Raw genomic sequence first — 23,946 nt, 5'->3', positions numbered from 1 at the left:
ACTGCCCGCCGCCGGTTAGCCCTTTGAATATGTCAGCGGGATTTTCAGGTCATTTGCCAGAGAGGATGCTGGGAGCGGGGGCGTCCGGGATCTGAAGGTGACTGGCGTCTGTGTCATCCATCACCTTGGCTTCCTTTAAGTTGATACATAATAGAGCCTCTCAATCAACTTCCTGCCTCGTTGTCGTCGTCGTCCCCCGCCCCCCCCCCCCTGTCCAGGCCGGAGAGAGGGAGACAACGAAAGACAAAAAAAAAAAAAGAAGAAGAAACGGAGCCCTCCAAGGGTGTGTGTGTGTGTGTGTGTGTGTGTGTGGACGTGGGAGTCAAGGTTACCCCCCCCCATCCCTTCTTATTTACTCTTGGGATCTTGAGGATGCGTCTTTGTACGACAGTGGACACACGAGGAGGTGTGTGTGGTGTGTCCATAACCTGTGTGTGTGTGTGTGTGTGTTTGTGTGTGCCTACTCCTGTGTGTGTCTTGTTTTTACTGTCTGCCATGTCAAATTGGTGATGATAAGGGTTTTGAAGCACAATCCTGGCCTCCCTCTTTTTGTCCTCTCCCCCTCCTCTCTCTCTCTCTCTCTCTCTCTCTCCTTCCCTCTCTCTCTCCTTCCCTCTCTCTCTTTATCTCTCTCCCTTTCCCCCCCTCTCTCCCCTCTCTCAGGGCAGACAGGACCTTGAGCGGGCTGGCAGGAAGTGACTGTCAGGGAGGTAAATCTGGCCTGTGAAGGGGCGGCAGACATTACGGCCAGCTTTATCGACACCGACTGCTCTGACACGTCCAAAAGTGGCCCGATAAATTTCCCCGGGCGTGACGGGCGAGGGTGAAGGCGCCGCAGCGTGACAGCGCGCCGGCAAATGTTTGTTTGACCCCCCTCCCCTCCCTCCTCCCTCGGTACGCGACGACACACTTCGCTGTCCTGTCAAGGAGATGGCGCTGGTGGCGTGGTCCGTCTGTCTGCCTGCCTGTAGTCCGTTCAGAGTCTGACCCTGATTGGAATCCAGGTCTTTTTGAGTGTGGAAGAACTACATGCTCGTTGAGGGGGAGGGGTGGGATGGAGGGGTGGCCTGGCCGCAATCCTGTTGTTGTCTTCGCAGTGCACAACAGTGTTGAATCACTTAGCGTTCAATGCTATCAAACTAGCTCCGGCATCTCACTCACTGAGACACACCAACACACACACACACACCAACACACACACACACCAACACACACACACACACACCAGAGAAAACACTGTGGAGTTCAATCTTCTCAGCTCCCTGTTGTATTTCAATCACATTCTCCACCCTCCAACATGCCGTGACCATCCCCGGAACACGCCTCCTCCCGTCTCTCTCACCTGTTCTGGAACAGTCTAGCCACGCCCACGTCCGCCGCACACCCTGCGGACGCCTTTGTTTGTTGCGCGAGCACGCCGGCGGAGCGTGTGCATGCGTGTGCATGCGTGTGCGCGCGCTGGTGTTGGCCCAAGCGTGTTCACAGCAGAAATTGCATGTTTAAAGAACATTAACACCGCCCACTTTGTCACTTCACCGTGCGCTCTCTCTGGAGCAGGTTCCGTGGTGTTTTGTTCTGTCGCCTTCCTCGCTAGATTTCTCACACCTCTCCCTCGATCTCTCCCTCCATCCCTTTATATTATCTCTCCCTCTCTCTCTCTCTCTCTCTCTCTCTCTCTCTCTCTCCCTCCATCCCTTCATCTTATCTATCTCTTTCTCTCTCTCTCTCTCTCTCTCTCTCTCTCTCTCTCTCTCTCATACCCTGACTGTCACCAGAGAGCATCTGTTTTGGGAAGGTGCTAATACCTGTTTTTGCGTTTTCTCGTTCTCGCTCTTCATTTGCACCAGGGTGCTGTGTGTGTGTGTGTGTGTGCGGGTGGGAGACATATGTTTTAGACTCCCAAGGTGTTAAGTAAACCTTGAAAGGAGAAGCCATGATATACGTGTTATGTTGCTCGTGTTTGGACAGCTGTCACATTGTTAATTTCGATAAGGATTGATAAAGCTTCTAAACTTTTTTTTCGATTTTGTTAAGATATCTCTTAGGGGACATTTTCCGCTTTTATTTGAAAGTGTTTAACAGAGCGGACAGGCAGTGGATAGGAGGGGGAGGGGGAAATGAGAAATGCCGAAAATGACCCGTTGCTGTTATCGAACCCGGGCTGCTGCGGTTCAGCCTCGGCCTGTGCGGTGCGTGTTCTTACCTGGTGATTCTCCGGCACAGGCCCTGTTTTCAAACCGGTTTGACGGTTGACATTTTCTAGTCCTCTGATTGGTGGGTTCCAGTATGATGGAGACTTCGTTGTTTTACAGTTGTCTCTTTTTGTGTCGTCTGTTCATTTACATTCTTAAGCCAGATTGTTGTGACTACTACTTAACAGGGTTAGTAAATATAAACTCAGAGTTTCCAATAAGATGATAATAATTCCTGAGTAAAAAAGCAAAAGAAAAATGCGTGGTTCATGAAACCAACGATGCAAAAAGCCCCTCATCATTAATCACATGTCAAATCCTTTGAAACGGTTTGACCGACGCCAACGTTGTTATTCCAACGACTTGTTTTCGAACGCACAAAATCAACAAACCAAAAAAAAAAAAACGCGCGCATTGTCATGTTTTGTCTGATGTTTGGAAGCCTAATGTATCCACCAAAGACGAGAGCGCAGAGCCTTTGCCACCGTCAAGTGGGAGAGCTGAGAGGCGGCGCGGGACGAGGGCCCGTTGGTCTGCGGGAGAAGGGAGAGGCCCGCGCTAATGCAGCCCAGGGAAAGAAAAACCCTAGGCAAACACTTAAACCCACAACATCTCTGGCCCTCTTTGCTTTTCATCCTCCTTCTCCCGACTATGCTAATTCAATTTCCTGCCCCTGAAAAGGTAAAAGCCGCTCTAATAGAGCCCTGAATGGCTGCCTTAGCCCAAGCTGCCTCTTGAGTTTGTCCTCTTATTAGACCTTGTTTTTATTCCTTCCTGCTTTAGGCCTGTGCGTCGCAAGCCCCGCTCCCTCCTAACCCGCCTGATTGGCTGAAACGGGCCCTTCGCCGGGCTGCGGGAGTTCATGTTAATGAAGGAAGCGACAACGCCAAAGTTATTAAGCAACCCCCATCCCCTCGCCCCCCCCCCCCCCCCCCCCCCCCCCCCGCCGCTTGAACGGGGGGGGCTGCAGTGAATAGAGTTGATGCTAATGAAGGCAGCCGTAGTTCTCAACTCAGCTTGAAATGATTAAAGTGTAGTTCTGTGTACTTGCGCTGTTCCCCCCTGTCCCCCCCCCCCCCTGTCCACACATCGATGCATTAGCGTGGTGGCTTGTTTGTCTTTGGGTTCTCCGCGCACGCGTTGTATTCATTTATTTCTTCTTCTTCCGCAGCCCCTTTTGTGCTGGTTTCATTTCTGAAATTGCCCACAGTGTTCTCTCGCTTTTGTGCTTTTGTAAACCGTCCTGTTTTCCAGAGCTCTCTCCTGTTAATGTGTTGATAGCCTCATACTTTCCTGAGCTTTTCTAACGAGCGGTTTCATGCGCTCCGTTTGTGTTTCGTGCGTCGTGGCCCTCGTCGACAGAATCTCCTTCACCTGCGTCCGGGTCGAACGCACCGCGAGCTCCGGTTCCTGTCGGTTGTCTTTGTTTTTTACCGTGTCCTCTCCGTGTGTCTGCAGGTGAGCTCTCCGGCCTTCCTGGACGTGAAGAGCCACAGCCTGCTCCACAAGATGACGGGGAAGGGGCTGTCGGCCCAGTACCACTTCCCCAGGCAGACCTGCCTGGCCCAGCCAAGCATGGTGGCTGTCCAGGTCAGCCTCACCAATGGCTCCGACCAGCCCCTGGACCAAATCCACATAGACAAGAGCCCTGCCGGACTCGACATCCACTGTTTCAACACCATAGGTAAGTAACCCCAAATCCACTGTTTCAACACCATAGGTTAGTAACCTCACATCCACTGTTTCAACACCATAGGTAAGTAACCCCAAATCCACTGTTTCAACACCATAGGTTAGTAACCTCACATCCACTGTTTCAACACCATAGGTTAGTAACCCCAAATCCACTGTTTCAACACCATAGGTTAGTAACCTCACATCCACTGTTTCAACACCATAGGTTAGTAACCTCACGTCCACTGTTTCAACACCATAGGTTAGTAACCTCACGTCCACTGTTTCAACACCATAGGTTAGTAACCTCACATCCACTGTTTCAACACCATAGGTTAGTAACCTCACGTCCACTGTTTCAACACCATAGGTTAGTAACCTCACATCCACTGTTTCAACACCATAGGTTAGTAACCTCACATCCACTGTTTCAACACCATAGGTTAGTAACCTCACATCCACTGTTTCAACACCATAGGTTAGTAACCGAAGGGGAGAGAGGGAGAGGGGGAAGAGAGGGAGACAGGGAAGAGAGGGGAGAGGGAGAGAGAGAGGGGGGGGGGGAAGAGAGGGAGAGGGAGAGGAAGAGGGGGAGGGGAAGGGGGAAGAGAGGGAGAAGAGGAGAGGGAGAGGGAGAGGGGGAAGAGGGGGAAGAGAGGGAGAGAGGGGGAAGAGAGGGAGAAGAGGAGAGGGGGAAGAGAGGGAGAGGAAGAGGGGGAGGGGAAGGGGGAAGAGAGGGAGAAGAGGAGAGGGGAAGAGAGGGAGAGGGGGAAGAGGGGGAGAAAAAAAACAAAAAAAACATGAAAAGACCGGTGAGCTCAAGCGTGTTAAAAGCGTCAATTGCGGTGGATTGATTAGGCATTGAAGGAACTCAGGCATCCAAACAGTGGGTAATTGGGATCGATTGAGCTTGGCTAATGTGAGAGGGTGGCTAGGTTTGGCCTATAGAGACCGAGGAGAGAGAGGGAGGGAGAGGGTGGGAGTTGATGGGCACATGCTTGTCTTAAGCAGAACCTACTGCTGCTGGGCCTCGGGTCAAAGTCAGTCAGCTAATTTTCTGAGCTCACTTTGTACAGTTTGTAGTGTCGCTGTGGAGATAGGACACAGTTTTACACACACACACACACACACACACACACACACACAAGGCCTGCTTCTCTCACCAGGCCTGCATGTGTCTGTAAGACTAGTGGGCTCGTTGTGGCCTGTTACCACACGAACCACATCCCTCTCAACGCTGAGAGAGGGGGGTGAGAGAGGGGGGGATGAGAGAGGGGGGGGATGAGAGAGGGGGGGGATGAGAGAGGGGGGGGGTGAGAGAGGGGGGGGGTGAGAGAGGGGGGGGATGAGAGGGGGGGGATGAGGGGGGGGGGTGAGAGAGAGGGAACTGCAGCACAGGACACAAGTGGGACGTGGAGAGAGGGATGGCAGGAGTGAAAAATAAATCCTCTCTCTCTGTTTCTCTCTCTGTGTCTCTCTCTATCTGTCTCTCTCTCTGTCTCTCTCTCTGTCTCTCTCTCTGTTTCTCTCTCTGTTTCTCTGTGTCTCTCTCTGTGTCAGAGAGAGAGAGAGACAGAGAGAGAGAGAGAGAGAGAGAGAGAGAGAATATCCTAGCCTGGGAAGCGTGGAAGATGTTTTCGTCCCGTCTCCCCCTTCCCTCGCTTCCTCCATCACTCTCTACAGTTGCTTTTCCTCTTGTGTTGTGTCCCTCTCTCTCTCTCTCTCTTTCATTCTCAGTCTTTGACTCTTTTTGGTGGGGTGGTGGGGTGGGGTGACATTTTCGTTGACAAGCCTTTTTGTTGTGGAGATGTGCGAGTGCTTGCTGTGTTTTCTCTGGCGAGATGGAGATGAGGGAGAGAGGGGGAGATTGAAAGATGGATTTCTCACACGCGGTGGCCTTGCTTTGTGAAGTAGAAAACACAAGTGGTGTGCGTGCACGCCTGTCTGTTCCACTCTGACGCACCACCAACCCCCCTCCTCCCTTTCCACTCTGCCCTTGTCACTCATCCATCCTCTCCTCAGAACGACTGGAGCCGGAGGCCTCGGTTACGGTCTCCATGGGCATCGACTTCAGCGACTCCACGCAAGCCGCCAACTTCCTGCTGTGGTGAGACGCCTTCTCTCACACGCATACACACACACATTCTTCCTTCTCCTCCAGCACATTTTCATATTTTAAATCATAGTCAAACATCACTGTCCCCTCTACAAACTATGCTCTTGTAAGTCTGTATAAAAAAATAATAATCACAGTTTACATTCAAAACATTCCAAAAAGAATACCGTGTAACGTGTGCAATTTGACAGAAAACTCCCTCCCTCCACTCACGTCTTCCTCACCAAAGCTCCCTCTCTCCCTCCTCTCACCCCCCCACACGCCCCCCCATGTCTCCATCCGTTCTTCTTCTCTGGTTTGGCTCTTCCTCCTCCCTGGGAGGGCTAGCCTCCCAGCTGGGACGTCAACTCCCATTGATCCTGGTTCTCTGGGATAACAATTACCCCCCCCTCCCCCCGGTAATCAGGCCCGCCCACATCACAACCGCTCAACGCCATTGGCACCGCTGCTCCGCCAATCAATACTGTTATCAGGAAGAAAAAAAGCCGTTTGGGACAGGGAGGAATCAATCCAGGCCCAAATGCCAATCACCGGGTGTGTTTTTGCATGGCAATCAGAAGAGAAGCATTGAATGTGCACACAAACACCAGCACCTCACACACACGCACACACACACGCACATGCACACACACACGCACACGCACTTTCATGCCACTTCTTACTCTAATGAGGAAAGTTTGCTGAACACTTCAGATTAGATTCATCAGGTTCTCTGTGTTCCGGCTGCGGCGGTGCTGCAGCAGCCCCTCTCCTCACCCAGTCCGGATGCCTCCGCAGTCACATGACCACGACGGCTATGAGCGACAAGCCGCGCTGGTTGGGTGTTTGAAGGCTTTGGGATGTGTGTGCGTTTCCTCCCTCAGCACCAAGGAGGATCGGTTCAGTGTGTCCATCCAGCCTGCCGTAGGAGAGCTGTTCCTGCCCGTCACCATGACCGAACAGGCCTTCCGCATCGAACAGGGTCAGACCTCGCTTCTCTTCCTGCCTCGAGGCTTAGGTGTTAAGAGTCAGGAGTCAGATGGCTGAGCGCTTAGGGAATTGAGCTGTTAGCCCAGAAGGTCGCCAGTTCGATTCCTGGCCGTGCCAAAATGACGTTGTGTTCTTGGGCAAGGCACTTCACCTTACTTGTCTCTGGGGAATGTCCCTGTACTTACTGTAAGTCCCTCTGGATAAGAGCGTCTGCTAAATGACTACATGTAAATGTAATGTTAAAGGAAGGGTGTGTGGGAGCTGCCTGTTGAATGCAAGTGGCAGGTTGTGTAGCCGATTCCAGATACATATTTTTTTTGTAGACGGAGTAGGTTAACGCTGTGCATCCAATCAGGTAAACTGTTGGGTATGAACGAGAGCTCGGCAACCATCACCATGGCAGCAGAGAACACCGCCAGCCAGCCAATCAGCAAGCAGGTAGCCTCTGTGGCCAACGTGGGCGTGGTTCCATCTGGTCAGGAGAACTTCTTCCGGTGAGACTCCTCATCCTACCTACACACTCAGTACCAACGTAAACCCTGTGTGTGTGTGTGTGTGTGTCTGAGTGTGTTGATGCCTGTGATGCTCTGTGTGTGTCTCGCGTCCTGTGTGTTTGTGTCCCTGTCGTGTGTGTGTGTGTGTGTGTGTGTGAGAGAGATCTGCACAGTCCCTGCCTGAGACAGACATGCCAGGGGAATGCCCTGAGAAGGCTGGCCGTGTAATTGGTGTACACAGAGTGTGCTAATGAGCTTCCTCCTCTGTCACGCACACAGGAACACCTGATGGATAATTACACCTCCCTCTCTCCCTCTGTTTCCTGCTCTGTCTCTCTCTTTCATTCTTTCTTTCTCTACCCCCATCCCTCCCCCCTCCCGTTCGTGTCTCTCCCTCGCGCTGTCTCCATCACTTCCTCTCCGTCCCCCGTCCCCCCACACCCTCCCCCTTCCCTCATTTCCTGCCCTGTCCTTCTCTCCGTGCATCTCCTCCTCCTCATCATCATCCTTTGTCTCCTCTTACCCTTGCCATGTCCCTCTTTGCACACTTTCGATTAGCAAACAGGGATGGGAATATGGAAATGATAAAAGAATGGGAGATGGGGCGAGGGGGGGAGGGGGTGGAGAGGGGGGGTGGAGAGGGGGGGGTGGGGGGAGGAGACACCAGCGCAAGGGCACAGAGAGCTGAGAGAGTGAGTGGAAATCAATGTGAGCCAGTGGGGAGAAGCTTGGCTCCAATAAGCCCATACTTCATTTGGAATAACCAATAGGACCAGTGACTCCCTGCTATCAATCTCTGGCAGTGAGGAAGCCAGCCTCTCCCGCCCAGTCCCCTCTGATGACACACTCCTTCCCACAACGTCCTCAGAGTCTCTCTCTCGCTTTCTCTTTCTGGAAGATTTCCAAGTTGCTTTCTTCCTTCCTATCCAGCTGTTTTATACTTCTTTCTTCCTTGCTTCCTTCCTTCCTTCCTGCCTTCCTCCCCTCCTTCCTTGCTTCCTTTCTTCCTTCCCTCCTGCTGTGGTCTGGCCTTGATGCACCCTGTATAACACGATGCCAGCTGAGGTGGCCCGCTGGTCACATGACACACAGGCCCACCCGGGCTCTCCAGCCAGTCTCACTGTGCCCCTCCCCCCCCCCCCCCCCTCCTCCAGGGGCCCCAGGTGTCAGGTGGCCTCAGCCACAGGTCTGGCCTCCCCAGACCCAGCTGCCCACCAGCAGTGATGCTGAACTGCCGTTTACGTTGTCATTCGTCCTAGCAGCCGCTGGTGTCCACATCACAAACCAGAGGAGAAGTGTGTGGCTCCCACGTGATTCACCGAGGAAGACATAATCGCTCAGTTCCTCCACCTCCTCCTGCCCTCCTCCTGCCCTCCTCCTCTCTCCTGCTCTCCTCCTGCCCTCCTCGTCTCTCCTTTCTCCTCCTCTCCTCCTCCTCTCCTCCTTTCTCCTCCTCCTCTCGTCCTCCTCTCTTCCTCTCCTCCTGCTCTCCTCCTGCTGCTCTCCTCCTCTCTTCCTTTCCTACCATGCTCTCCGACAGGGCTGGTATTATTAGTTATCAGGATGTGTGAGGGTGTGGGATTGTGTTTTGGGTGTGATCTCACCGACAGTGTTATATTGATGTGTTCCTCGCACACAGCACCAAGGTGTTGTGTCTGCACACACACACACACGTGCGCGCACACACTCAGGGGGCAGAGCGATCGATCTGATCGGATACACACGCTGAGAGCTCATCGCGGAGGTCTCTCAGCATTAGTGTGATGTGATGGAGGTGACCTCGACCCCCCCCAGCCCCCCTTCCTCTCCTCCCCTAGTCCCCAGGGAGGGGGCTTCCTGGCCTGGGTACCTGCTCGCCCAAGAGGGCCCTCTCCTGGAGCCTTCAAGATTGGGCTTGCCGTAGAAATAATGGTCTGGAATGATCTCATTGATGGATAATCGTAAGGTTCTGTTTTGGTCCCATCTCACAGGATGGGTTCCATAGCTGGGTTATTGGTTTTCTGCCCAGCTGTATACAGTACTTTAGGCTCCTCTGTAGCCGTATCTGACTGGGGATGTGCCCCTGTGAATTCTCGTCGAACAAACAAACAAAGCACCGGCCTGGTGTGTTAGGTCCTGCAATACCACGTTCGGCCACCAGGGTGCAGCACTGCTTTTCCTTGACCGCATCCACCCCACAACCCAGGGAAAAAATACCTCTGAAAACCCCCCTGAAATTGATTGCTGGAAAGCAGGCTGGCAATAAATCAAGCAGAAAAGCAAATGTAGAAAAAGCTGTTCTTGTTTATGTCTAAACAGGGGGAATAGAATAAATCTACTTTATTTTGCAGTCCGTTTGAAAGCAGATTTGCTCAAATTTGTATGCATTGCAAATGTAGCTGGTAAGGCAATTTCTGGGATGGTACACTCCTTGAATTATAAAATATTTGATTCTCTTTGACTCACGACAAACGAACGTAATTATATCCTTCTGTTAATATCCTGTTTATATTGTTCCTAGTTAGACAGGAATAGATTTTCCATCTTGTTTTCATGAAAGGTTTAGCAGTGTTTCATATTGCTAGTGTCTGCCTCCTGGCAGTGGTAATGACTGTCATATATGATCATAGTAATAGTGGCTGTATAATGTGGACATTTCTCTCACTGCCGGTCATCATCATTATTGCAGTGGTGGATCCCCAGGTTTGACTCGATACAGGGACAGACTCGAACACAGCCTCCTCTCCTGTCCTCTCTCCTGACCCCTGTTGTTCAGCTGTTGTTATTGTGTTTCCTGTCTGTGGACCAGGAGCAGTTTGGGGATCTTCAGCAATCTGTCCCCAGTCCCCAACTATCACTGTCTTTCTTTCTCTCGCACACACACGTTTTCCCTCTCTCTTTTCTCTCACTTTCCTAACTATCTGTCTTTCACTCTCTCTATCTCTTTCACATTCTCTCACTCTCCTCTCTTGTCTACCACTGTCTCTCCCTCTCTCTTTATCTCTCTATCTCTCTCTCTCTCTCTCTATCTCTCTCTCTCTCTATCTCTCTCTCCCTTGTTGTCCTTGTCGCTCCCTCTCCCCTGGTTTGTCCTCTGCCTCTCTCTGTCTCTGGTGTGGTGGTCACCAGTGGTGTTAGTGTGGCCGTATGGCTGTGCTCTGTGGAGTGGTCTCTCCTCTAATGGGGCTTAATAGTGCTGGCCATCTGCCTGGGTCTGGGCTGGGCTGGCCTGGGCTGGGCTGGGCAGGGCTGGGCTGGCCTGGGCTGGCTGACCACCCAGATGAAGGACACTCCAGTCCAAAAGGATTGAACACTCACACTCTGGGTGTAGCATGGTGAAGATTGTGTCCAGTTGGGTTGAACATTGCTGGGGGTGGTTGCAGAGACCGTCCACTACGGCTGCATGTGTTCCTCAGTGACACCCCCCCCCCCCCCCCAGACATGGCAGGGCAGACATGAAGGTTCTCCTCCCAGCGCCTCGTTCTTCAGCGTGGATCTGAAGTGGCGTCCGCCCGGCGCCCTCTGCGTCAGGCTGGATGTAAAGGTGAAGGCTGCTTTGTGTTTGCATGGGGGGGGGGGTAAAGGGAAGGCAGATGGCACAGACACTCAAACACGCACACACAAACGCACACACACCAGCTCTTCGCGCTGAGGAGAATCCCAGATCATTGGAGAGCGATGCTTAGCCGCTGGGCTGCGGATCGAAGCCAATCCTGCCGTTCTAAGTCCAGGGTTATGCTTAGCTTTTCTTTCCATACGCCGCAATTAATCCAGTGTTTAACCCCGCATGTGAAGGAGTGTCTGAGGAATACCAATGATCTGTTTTCAGCGACCCTCCCCGTCTCACCTCCGCTGGTCAGGTGTTCTCTGTGTGTGTGTGTGTGTGTGCGTGTGTGTGCGTGTGTGTCAGAGATGGAGGGAGAAGGGAGCAGGATGATGTTAGGCGTGTTTTTTTTGTGTGCTTGGCGTTGGGAGGGGGGGGGGCAGAGGTTTCAACGGATGTTTGTCAGGGAACTAAGAAAGTGTCTACTGTCTGTGTGCGTGTGTGTGCGCACGTGTGTGTGCGCACGTGTGTGTGGGTGTTCTAGCACTCGCGTGTGTCTGTCTGTCTTCAGAGGCTTTCGAAACAAACCCCCCCCCCCAAAAAAAAAAACCCTGAGCTCAAACATGCAAATGAAGCAGAAAGAATCATAGGTGTAAATCAATAATCAGACACTGATAAAACACCCTCTCTCTCTCTCACAGACAAACACACACACACACACACACTCACACAACGGCCTGAAGCGTTAGAGAGCACCGTGTCTCCAGAGGGATAGTAAAAGCTGCCGCGGGGCTGTTGTTAACCGACTAAGTAAATGATAGATTTATATCCTAAATCCATTAGCAAAGCCACAGGGAGCAAACAGACGCCTCCGGACCTGCGGAGGAAGACCAGCACACCACAGGCAGGACCAGCACACCACAGACAGGACCAGCAGACCACAGGCAGGACCAGCACACCACAGGCAGGACCAGGCACACCACAGACAGGACCAGCACACCACAGACAGGACCAGCACACCACAGACAGGACCAGCAGACCACAGACAGGCTGCGTTCACGTGTGGGGAAAGGAACTGGCCTGCTCGCAAGTGGACACACCACACAAATATTCTCCTTTTTGGCGGGATTCGTGCCGTCGTTGGTGGTGGCGGTGATGGTGTTCGTTGAGCGCGTTAAGAAGTGAATACTTCCTGTACGAGCCTTAAAGGCCCAACGGATACAGACGTGTTGAAATATTAAAGGGCGGGCGGGGTGTGTGGGGGGGGGGGGGGGGGGGGTAGAACAGAGGGATGGGGGGGGGGGGGAGTGGGGAGATATTACACCTCTCTTCAATGGGTTCTGTTTCCTGCTGAAGTGGCTAATATTTTAATTAAGTCTAAGGAGGACTCTCTCTCTCTTCTCCCCGAGAGGCTCCCTGATCCACTCCCTCCTTTTGTTGATGGTAATTTAGCTGCTCCCCTGAGACACACCCAGACAGACTGGCTTTGGACGTGCACGCACACACCCTTACGTCCGTCCGTGTGTGTGTGTGTGTTTAATGTGTGTCTCTCCCTCCTCGAGTCCCTCCCCCTGGCCCCTAATGTGTGTGTGTGTGTGTGCTAATTGGCGGCCATGCCTGTCGTTGCTGTCGTGTCCCGGCGCTGTGTGACAGGGGCCTGTCCAGGGCCCGGCTTGTGGGGCTCCTTCAGCAGCTCACGGCAGGCCCTAAATGGGGCTCTTTTGTGGGCTGTTTGTCAGGCCTAAGCAGGGGGCCGCAGGGGGTCTTTGTTCCGGGGATGTAGTGCTAAATGGAGGCAGATGGCCGGGGAGGCGGCCACGTGGGGGCCTGTGCAGGAGCGCAGGCCCAGAGGGGGGGCCCCCCCAGCCCTGGACTGTCACCCTGAAGGAGGGTCACCCTGGGTCAGGAACTCTGCCCGCCTCTTGTTAGCGCCCTCAATGGGGACCATGTGCGCCTCGTTTTGCCCCCCCCACGCCCCGGTCTGTAGGGATGGTATCCTAGGAAACGACGCGTTGAGAATTCTCCCAGTGTCCCCAGGGGGACGGGTGGGGTGGGGGGGGTGGGGCCCTCTGCTGGTCCCTAGGCTCCTGCACACACACACACACACACTCAGTCATTCTGAGAAACCCAGGCTGAATGCTTTGTGATTGACAGGAGAGGGGCGTGTCTTCTTTCTAATGGCTTTTTAGTCAGCTGGGATAATAGACTGGCAGCCAGTCTCTCCTTTTTAACACCCCCTCTCCCTCTCTCTCTCCCCCTCTCACACACACACACATTCAGACGCACAATACTAATATGGGGTAATTAGAGGATTTGTGGTGTTTTGCCATTCCCTTCATGAGGGGTTTCTGAGGGAGGGTGGGCTGTGTGGAAGGAAGGGAAGTCTTTGTTCAACCACTGCATTGATTTTTCATCATGTGCAGCCGAGTTATAGTTCAGCATCGTATCGTGAACTTGATGTCAGTGAAGAACTAATCATGTTGTGTTTTTTAATGTGTATATATATATATACATATATCCGTTGCTGCCATTGACTCGATAAAGTGTCTTCCGTGAGGGCAGCTTGGTAGCTCAGCGGAGGCCGTGCCACAGCAGCCTGGGTTCGAATCCGGCCCTGGTCCTTTCCTGCACGTCTTCCCCTCTCTCTCCTCTCTCTCCCCTCTCTCCCCCCTCTGTCTTCCCCTCTCTCTTCCCCTCTCTCTTCTGTCTTCCTTGTCACGCTTCACTTCAAAACTGTCCCAACGAAGCATGAAAACTACAAAAAAGTATCTTCCAGGTACTTCCTCCTGCAGCAGTGACCAGCTCTGACCTGTGCGTGTGTGTGTGTGCGTGTGCATGCAGTGGCGTTACCAGATCTGACCGTGTGGGCATCGTTGTCTCCCCAGGTTTGCGGGGAAGACGGCCCGCAGTGGAGCCCTGGTGCTGGTGACGGTGGAGGTGAAGGAGTCGTGCACAGCCCTGCTCACCGTCAACACAGAGAAGAGCGTCATGGGCTCTATGCTGCTCCGGGACCTCACACAGGCCCTGTCTCAGCCCTAGAGCGCCCCCTGCATTCAGTCCTCCAGCACCACCGACTCAGAGGGAGAGGGGAGGGAGAGGAAGGGAGGCGGAGGGAGCCACATCACTGGACAAACAGTTATACACACACACATATACACACACACACACACACACACAGGTAGAGAAGAAGAATCAGAGTCTGGAAGGAGGGAGACGAGTAAATGACTGCTTCTGAATGTGTGTGTGTGTGTGTTGGCACCTGTGTTCCTGGGGCAAACGTGAGGTCAAACGTGTGGGTTAAACTTGTGGGGATTTTTGCATGCATAGACTCCAGACTTCATGTCCTCAATGAAGAAGAGCCAGTCTAGCATATCATATTTGTGTATTTTGAGTATCTTTTTCTTACTGTCTACTTTAAACGACATGTCTTTGCCAGGGACTCTTCAGATTGGGTAAGCATGTTTTAGTACCAGGTTAAGGAACTAGCATTTTCCTAGCCATGATTTAAATGGTGTTGTCAACTTAGGAAGTTTGTGAAGGTTTTTTTTTTTTGTACGTGTTTTTTTTTTTTTTTTTTATGCCAAAATTCTACAGCAGAACACCACATCTTCCGCACGTACGGTTCATCATTGTGTTTCATAAACCTCTGTCACTGCCTCCTTCTCATCTCGTCCTCTGCTCCAGCGCAGCCACACAGAAAGTGCCTTTCTTCAAGTGAAAAACGGTTGTTTCGTTTTTTTAGGCAAAAAAAAAATGATGGTTATGAATCATTGAGGTCTTGTATTACTTTTTGGTGAAAATAAAAACTGAATTTATTGCAAACTGATCCAAATGAGGATTTTTGAAACGTGATAATGCTGAATCTTCACTGGGTGGGAAAGTGTAAAGAGGCGAGTGGAAACTAAAATCCCTCTGGACGAGTCACAAACGACTGAAAACAGCCGCTTCAGCCAGAACAACCGGATGAAACGAAACACGTTTGTGTATTACAATTTGTTTATTTCCATCAACGCCGAACGCGGCCCTCAGGACTGGTGTTGGGCAGCCTAGCGTCCACGACAGTCGGGATGTTTTTTACAAAGGGGGGGGGGGGGGCGAGGTACAATAATGTTGTATGATGTTTGGAATTGTTTAGCGTCAGTTAAAACAGGGGGTCTGGGGGAATTCGGGTCTGTTCAGTGCTGGGTGGGGTAGGGTAGGGTGGGGCGCCGGGCTGGGCGCTCTGCCGTCGCTGGGCGCTCTGCCGTCGCGGTGTGCCGTGTGTCTGCCTGTCTTTTCCGGCTCATAAATAGCGTCTCTCTGAGGGCTGCAGTGAACACCTGTTTGCTCATCTGTCACAGAAGCTCCACTCGCATCCATCACCTCTCCCTCTGTACCCATTCCCTCAGCCAGCTGTTCCCATTACACACACACACACACTCACAACACACACACACACACTCACAACACACACACACACACTCCAATATACATACTCACTCCAGTTTCCTCTACGCCATTAAGGACACATGCACAACCCAGGAATGGCAGGAGTCTGGCATTTTAAGTATTATGGGATGCCAGATTTCCAACGCTACTGTCTTAATGCCATCACCCTCCAGAGGGAACAGAATCGGAGGGGACGTCTTGGCCCCTCACAGAGCTCCGGGCGCAGCCTGCTTGGCCACAGCCATAGCATTTCCTGTAGGAGAGATGGTGTGGGTGTGTGTTACGCACACACACAAACACACACTTCAGTTCTGCCTCCGTAACTGGCGATGAGAAATGGACTTGATCTGCCATTATGGCGAAGGCTCTTCAGACTCGCTACCGCCATTACTTAAAGCTGCTGTCTTCACAAACACACACACACACACATCACACAACCACACACGTGTATAAATCTGGGGCTTTCACACTGCCTGTGGCATTTTTATGTCATTTTTAGAGGGTAAATGATACGATGCTGACACTATACCGCAGCCAGCGTGGAGGGAGGTGGAAGACGCTGCACAGTCTTCCACAGGCAGCCCTAAGTCACGTCACCCAGTCCTGTAAACACACCATTAGCCCTCTGCAGGTGCTCTGCTCAAGGAACCCCATGGGAATCTTGGATGTGTGTTTGGTTTTTTGTTCTTCTTCTCCTCAAAGGTGCCTCCTGTGTGAATCAATTTAAATCTTCCTTCCAGAGCTTTGGACGCTTTTTAACTTTTGATTCCGATCTGAACTCGTCCGTACAGATGTACGCTCCCCGGAGGCCTGGCGGTTGGATTTACCCTCATCCCTGAAAGCTGATTTGCTTCTGAGTTCAAGTTGACACTGTTTGCCTTTTAATGGGCAAAAGCTGAGATGAAACATGGATGGGAAAAACAATCAAGTTTGCCTTTGGTTAATTTCAGATTAAATTGCAATTAAAAGCAGCAAAGAACAAATGAGCATCATGTGTAAGAACTGTTTTACTCAAGTGAGATTGTCTAAATGAGAGGGTCTCCCTTCCATTAGATCTATGTCATTGTCTATCAACAGCAGACAGATTGTACCTTTTGTGAAATGGCAGTTAATGTTAAAACCAGTGATAATATGGGGGGGATGGATGAGGAAAGGGTTGAAGCTAGTGAGTATATCATGTAAGTTAATACCCAATATATTTGATGCATGATAACTGCTGTGCTTGAGACAGTTCAATAGTTTTGGGGGGTTTTCTGACATTGAATTACTCCACCTCATGACTGTGATCCAATCACCAAGGAAACTGCTAAGAGTTAGGCTTTATCATTCATCTAATGAATGTGAAGATAACTGATACATGGTAGGGAATCAACACTTTTCAGAATTCTGGTAAGTCTTAATATATGCCTTTAACAAAACCAGACAGGTAGGCTGGGGAACTTGTACATGTAGGCAAATAAACAAAATTAAAGGAAATTGATTGTGATTGTACACAAAGTATTATGTACAGACAATATCAATGTTAATGGAATTTGCCCATTCTAACCGCATATACTCATACACTGTGACAGTTGCTATAGAAACCATTATATAAATTACTCACTATATTACAGTAAGGGGCTATTTCGAGACAGTGCACAACTCCCAAACATAACACACAAACGGCATTAAGACACACACGCACACTGCTTGTAGGTGTTGCTGCAGTGGCAGTGGGAGGCATAGCCCCCTCCTGGCGTGTGTGATCCATCTCCCAGGTTGGCACCTGCTATAATAGGCTGAGGGGAGGGAATGAGGGAACAGGGGGCTGCCCCCCCCCCCCCCTCATTCCCCTCCCTCTGCCTCTCCTCACCCCCCTTCCTCTCACCCCCAATGCCAGTGACAGCTTGATTTTGTGCTCTCTCTCTCAGGGCAACAGCACGGCGACATGATGGGCTTGTTAATTTGGGCTTTTCATGGTGTCTGTCAGAGAGGGGTGGAGAGAGGGACAGCGAGGAGAGAGGGGCAGGAGGGAGGGAGGGAGGGAGGGAGGGAGGGAGGGAGGGAGGGAGGGAGGGAGGGAGGGAGGGAGGGAGGGAGGGAGGGAGGGAGGGAGGGAGGGAGGGAGGGAGGGAGGGAGGGAGGGGTCCCAGTTAAGGAAACGTCTGTCTGACCTGACCACTGAGAGCAACTTCTCATTAGCCAGTCTGACCATCCCTCTGCTCCTCTGACAAGGACACACACACGCCCCCACCACACTGTAAAGTTAGATTACATACATAGAATACAACCTTCACCAGTACATTTGAAAGCCCTCACAGCCTGTGCATTGCATGCTAGTGTACAGATACTAGTCCACACACTACAGACATGCTAGCGTGCTAGTCTACGGATGCTAGTCCACACACTACAGACATGCTAGCGTGCTAGTGTACAGATACTAGTCCACACACTACAGACATGCTAGCGTGCTAGTCTACGGATGCTAGTCCACACACTACAGACATGCTAGCGTGCTAGTCTACGGATGCTAGTCCACACACTACAGACATGCTAGCGTGCTAGTCTACGGATGCTAGTCCACACACTACAGACATGCTAGCGTGCTAGTCTACGGATGCTAGTCCACACACTACAGACATGCTAGCGTGCTAGTCTACAGATGCTAGTCCACACACGACAGACATGCTAGCACGCTAGTCTACAGACACTAGTCCAGGCTACTGGTTCTGGGGTCCTTCCTGGTGTCTAGGATGTTGTTCCAGAAACACCTGTTTAAAAGGTGGGTTTTAAGCTTCTTAAAATGGCCAAGCAGAAGGAGCATTTCTGATGGAAAAAGGTAGTCAGTTCCACAGTTTGGGAGCAGCCATGGGGAAGCCGTTCCACCCATGGTTTTTAGTCTGAAGAAATGAACTGGTAGATGAACCGGACCCCACTGTTCACTCCACACACATTCAGCTCTTGACTTCAGTTTTCTTCATCTCTCCACATCCACAATCTCTCCATCAAAACATGTATTAAGCAAATGAAACAAATAGGGTCTGTCTCGTTTGTTACACTCCTTTCTCTTCCCAGAATGCTTCACCTCCAATCTGATAGTGAATCCAAAAATATAAAAAGGTGTCCCAACATGTTTCCAAGCTTTCGGTCCATGCATCGCGATGTCCAAATCAGAAAACTTAAAACGTTCGATTCTGTTCATTTGTGATGTGGAGTGGAACAGCAACGAAAACATTACAATATAAAGTGCAAGAACTATTCTGATGAAAGGAATGCCATACTCCTACCAAATACAATTTTCTTTCCCCCAAAACAATCCCTGTCTAACACAAGCAGGCCCATGGGAAGAGTAATTGTGGTGATTAGACTTAAATTGATGCTTCACAGCTATTGTATGTCTCCTTTATTGTAATTAGATTTTTTTTTCTTCAGTGTAGTTTCTTTTAAATGCTGCTCTGAAGCGTGGAGACTAATGACTGCATGTTCCCCCTCTGAAATGTTCAATCAGCGGCTCATTAGTAAGACAGACACATTCAGCTCAGTTGATTTGATTTTTCACTTTTCTTTTCAGTTTCCTTCATTTATCTGCCATGATGGAGCAGACGAGCCCTGTTGAAACGAGGGGGGAAATTTGTTGGAATGTTGCGTATCACGCCTGTGCGTGCTCGGATAACGCGGGCTTCGCGAGTGCACACGCGCTTGCACACACACACACTTGAAATATGAACGCAGTGGAAAAAACAGGACTTAGCATAAAGAGGGGAATGAGAGTTGAGGAAGCGATCTGCAAAATAACAACTTGTACAGCAACTCGAGTCGAGTGGGAGACCTTTAGGACTCCTTCATCCAACCAACGAGGCCTCTAGTGTTCTTGCACCCCTCCACCCCTCCACCCCTCCACCCCTCCACCCCTCCACCCCTCCACCCCTCCACCCCTCCATCTCTGCATTGCCCTTAAAGAAACATCCTTCACTCTGAGGCCTGCAGGTGCATGTGTCCTCCCTTCCATGTCTGTGGTTTCTGCCCTCTGCTTTTTATGTGAATCCACAAAGAAAACAGCCTTTATGATCACACAGTAAGAAAAAAAACCCACCAGTCCTTAATTAGCATTTGATTGCACTTTAAAAATCACTCAAGTGCATTAAAGAGTGATCGCGCAGTCAGAATGGAGATTGGCTTCATTAACAGGTAAGAAGCTTGAGTGTGTTGACTCAAGCCGAGGTAAACACATTTTGCGCCTACCTACACACACTTTATATCCACAGCTGTAATTTATTTGCAATCGAGGAGCTGGGAGGTTGACAGGTTAAAATCAGTTAATGTAAGGTAATAAGTTAAAAGGGGTTAGACGAAGGTGAGTGCAGTTAAAGTGCTTGACTGTCCTATTCAGGAGCAATTTGGGCCCATAAAGGCTCGCACTAAAACAGACTCGGCCCGACATAGTGGAGTATTAGTGGCACAAAAGACACATAAACCTCCGTGATTCACACACACAAAAGCCCCTCGCCTCTTTCCAGGCTCCCCCCTAATGAAGACATGTATTTCACGGCGCCCACACAATAAAGCACACCAGAGTGCTGGTTCTTGCCTACGAGCTCTTTGCATCCACATCGCCCGCCTTCCACTCTTGACTGTGAAAGCCATAGCGGACTCAATGAAAACCAGGCAATATCTATTTAGGTTGCTCTGCTATGTTGCTTTTGAATTAAGGGACTCACTGCCTGACAATTAGGGTTGGGAAAGGCATATGAAATAATTAAGTGTTCTGACCCAAAATAACACGGTACCACAATTCTGTGTGTGCGTGTGTTTGCAAGTGTGTGTTTGTGTGTATGGGTGGTGTGAAAAAGGTCAAATCAGAGGTTACTGTTAATTACATGATGCTTTAATTCTCACCCAAGGAGAGGTAAATGTTCTTTAATCATCATACAGTATTATAGTATTAACTAAATAGCCATGTTTACACCTCCTCTAATGTGTTTGAAGGGCCTACAGGTTAGTCTTGAATATTTGGGGGGCTCTATGTAAATAGTACATTCATTTTGATCAACAAATGTCCACATTAGTAGAGCAAGTGTATTTTCTTAGTTCTGTAGATTTATGAAAACGAATGGTATTCACATTTAAAATGTTTAGCGGAATGAAAACAAGACCACTCTTAAAACACCCATGCCCAGCCACTCACCATTTAGCATAGACCAGTTATAGATCTATGTTTTACAAATTGCTTATTCGTAAGTAAATTTAAACTGATTCAGTAGGGGACCAACTACCCAGAGGGCCGAGCGCTGTCTCTCTGAGACCTTTTTTAGCACACAGGGTTGAAATTATGTCACAGGAGTTTGCAAGGAGTCATTAATATACCTCCCTCCCTTTCAGGCGCGAGGCCTCCCGTGTCTCCCATGCATGCGCTCTCATCTGAATGCTAATTTCCTATTTAAAAGCCTCCCTTGCTCGCGGGGGGACTGAATGATTCTGCTAGAAACCACAGATGTAGTCGTATCAAACCCGCCCGCTCCTCCTCGCGCAGCATCGAAGTCCAATTAATTAACCGTTGGGCCGGGCGGGCAGGTTCTCCTGCTATGGCCACAGGCGGTGGACCAGCTCTTAGATTTAAATGCGCATCTCATTTCCACGGTGATGTGCACGCACGGGGAGGCACTTTTGTGGAAAGAAAAAGGAAAAAAGGGCAGTTTTGCCACCCCAATATTCCTCCCAATTTCAACATCTAATCCCTCGAGATCCCGCCTTAGATTTAGAGGGTGTCGTTGGCGTCTGTGGGTCGGTCGAGGGAGTTTTGGGGGAATGAAACGCTTAAATCCCATTGTTTTGCCCACGCACCGGGCGCGCTCTCCATTGACCGGCCTCAAATAGAAAGTGACTGGCATTTAATTGGAGTGGTCTGTAAGCAGTTGTCATATGGAAATATTTGAATAGAGATTATGTGTAGCACTTCACCAAATCCACTCCGTTGAGAAAATTAAAGTAGGCTACTGGAGGGCAGTGGCGAAACTCGGGGATTAGATAAATGGACTGCATTCAGGCAATTAACACTCTAACGGGATCAAGAACATGCCGGTTAACATTTGAAAGGAACCCTGGGCACTTGGTGAGATACCGCGTATAATGGTTAATGACAGATGTGTCATAACATCGAGGATTAGGCGGTAATAGTTGTAATCTTACCTCTCATTTCCCCCAATGGTTTTCCAACGTTGTCATAGTCATAGACCCTCACTGGAACGCAGATACCATGCGCCCACATGGGCTGAAGAAACAGACGTTTGAAACAAATGGCCTACTGGACTTCTAAGGCCTATGAAATTTGTAAGCAGTCACTAAGCACTTTTTTTTATGGGGAGTAGATTTCATGGGGTGTGGATGTCGTGTATCTAAACACGGAAGCAGTATTGGGACGGTTGATGTCAGGTTTTGGCATCCTAATCATGACGTTTCCAATTGTTTGATTTATGTTCGCCGACCAAATGTAGGCTATGATTAGGGGGCTGGTGGTGAGCGCACTTTGGATGTCTCTGGGAGGCGAAGGAGTAAATGGGCGTTTTATTTATCGCTGTGCCAAGAGGCCCCCTAAGCGGAAGAGCGCCTTCCCAAATTGAAATATAGCGGAGTTTACTCTCCTGATTAGGGCTCGCACGCCGCGCTCAGCCCAAGGCTATCATCAAACAGAGAACCCCCGCGCTCTGACACCTAATTGCGTGTGGATAAATGTGGCCTAGGGTGACAGCACGCACGCGCCCTTCCCACCAACACAAATAACTTCCAACCAAAGCACCTATAGACTACCAATCAAACTGCGTTGGGCATTGCTTCCATTTGGAGGGTTTATGTAGGCTATAACCGAATAGTATTGTGTCTGATTTGAACTCAGTATAGCATGTTAAAGCCCTCATGTTATAATTTAACTTCCAAGTGACAGGATAACGCCATAGGCCTGCAGCCTTTACCCGTGTGACATGATGGCCTTTAAAAATGCAAAATGCGAAATGTTCTCCAAAATAACCTTATTAGACTATTAGCCAGACAAAAATATACAGGCCTAGTCGTAAAATCTCTACATTGAAAAAGATTACTTTGATCACATAATGGCGCCAATGTAACAAAATACTCAATGAATTATAAGTGGATTATAATAAACTGATGTTGTTTAAATTGAAGAACGTTGATTTGTTTTCTCCTTTTGGTCGTTGAAACGCATTGTTTTGTCAACTGTCTCGACAGCTACATAGCTAATTAAATAACCATACAAACATCTCATCACTGATTCACCTCTCTTACCCTGGGCTTGATGTATGTAATTGTCATGCAGTTCGTTGATGGCTCCATGTCTTTATTTCTACTGCCATTGTAGTGTAACCTACTTTTATGTTCGCTGATGTAACATAGCTACAGGTAAAATTGTTTTAAAGAAAAGCTAGGATCAGCCCAGCAGACATTTAGGACACCCCCCCCCCTCCCCCTCGAGGTGTGAGAATCTCTTAACCTAAACGGAAATGTGTCTGAGGCGGTCCACTGGCGAGCACCGGGCGGGCCTGGAGAGGCTCACCTGAGCGTTACCGTGCAAACCTCACATAAAACACAGGCAGGCTGTGACCTTTACCGTAATTTATCACGCGCCGCGGTGACAGAGGGGCCCTTCACAGGCTGATAATTTGATTACTATAACATCTGTAACATCAATAATGTCCGATGAGATTGTTTTGCGCAACCAAACATGCAGAGGCCGTAAAGGATATAGAGACGGGGAGGGGGAGGGGGAGGGGAGGGGAGGGGAGGGGAGGGGAGGGGAGGGGAGGGGAGGGGAGGGGAGGGGAGGGGAGGGGAGGGGAGGGGAGGGGAGGGTGCATATCATCATTGACATTTAACTCCACATACAGGCGTAGCTCTGTATCAAAGAGTATTGGTTGATTTAGCTGAAAGGAGAGTAAGTTGACCTCAGAAGATAATGGCGAGGATGCTGCTGCTGATGATAATAGTGATTAGGGATTTACCTTATGCGATTGGTGCATTTACCTTAAGCATGCTACAAGGGTCTAAATAGTCCATTACGCACTGATTACCCACAAGTTAATGCCATCGGCACGTTGAATTTATGCTATAACCAAATCAAAATTAATACAGTACAATTGCCTGGAGCGCACAGGGCAACAGTAACTGCAAACTCTGCAAACCAACAGTGAAATTGTGGTCCCAATGGAGTAGTCTTATTTTGGGCCTCATTGTGCGCACGTGCATTTCCAGAAACTGTTTCTCTACCTTAGAGAGGAGAATAGAGAACAAGAAAGAAAGTCAGAGAGAGAGGGGGAGAGAGAGAGAGCGAATGTGGGATATAAATGTTTTGCTTAACCAGAGGAAACATTGCGCCCGCTAACCGATTGTCGAATCCATTAAGCTAATTTATTAAACGCAATTTGCCTTGTGTCATTGAGCTGAGTAATGCTGGAGAGAGTTAAAAACGGGGAGACAAGGAGCCATTGGGCGGGACAGCGGGAAACACGGCCCTGACACGCAGAATTAGAGAGGAATTAAGAGACTCAATGAAGAGGTGGTTCC

At 50.1% G+C, this 23,946-nt stretch overlaps 1 protein-coding gene across 2 annotated transcripts in view; it reads left to right on the top strand.

Annotated features, from left to right (window-relative positions):
* ap3b1a (adaptor related protein complex 3 subunit beta 1a) overlaps positions 1-14,794 on the top strand; it is a 41,808-nt gene extending 27,014 nt beyond the window's left edge. For both annotated transcript variants that reach the window (XM_084694229.1, XM_084694228.1), the window contains exons 23-27: positions 3,651-3,876; positions 5,889-5,973; positions 6,846-6,943; positions 7,307-7,445; positions 13,854-14,794. In XM_084694229.1, the coding sequence (XP_084550355.1) occupies positions 3,651-3,876; positions 5,889-5,973; positions 6,846-6,943; positions 7,307-7,445; positions 13,854-14,007 (702 nt within the window). In that variant the 3' untranslated portion in view covers positions 14,008-14,794. The remainder of the gene's footprint in view (positions 1-3,650; positions 3,877-5,888; positions 5,974-6,845; positions 6,944-7,306; positions 7,446-13,853) is intronic.
* The last annotated feature ends 9,152 nt before the right edge of the window (positions 14,795-23,946 follow it).

Source organism: Hypomesus nipponensis, chromosome 27, assembly GCF_054491055.1.
Source record: "Hypomesus nipponensis isolate SF chromosome 27, ASM5449105v1, whole genome shotgun sequence".
In the NCBI taxonomy this organism is placed as follows: domain Eukaryota; kingdom Metazoa; phylum Chordata; class Actinopteri; order Osmeriformes; family Osmeridae; genus Hypomesus; species Hypomesus nipponensis.
This window is presented reverse-complemented; position numbering and strand designations above follow the sequence as displayed.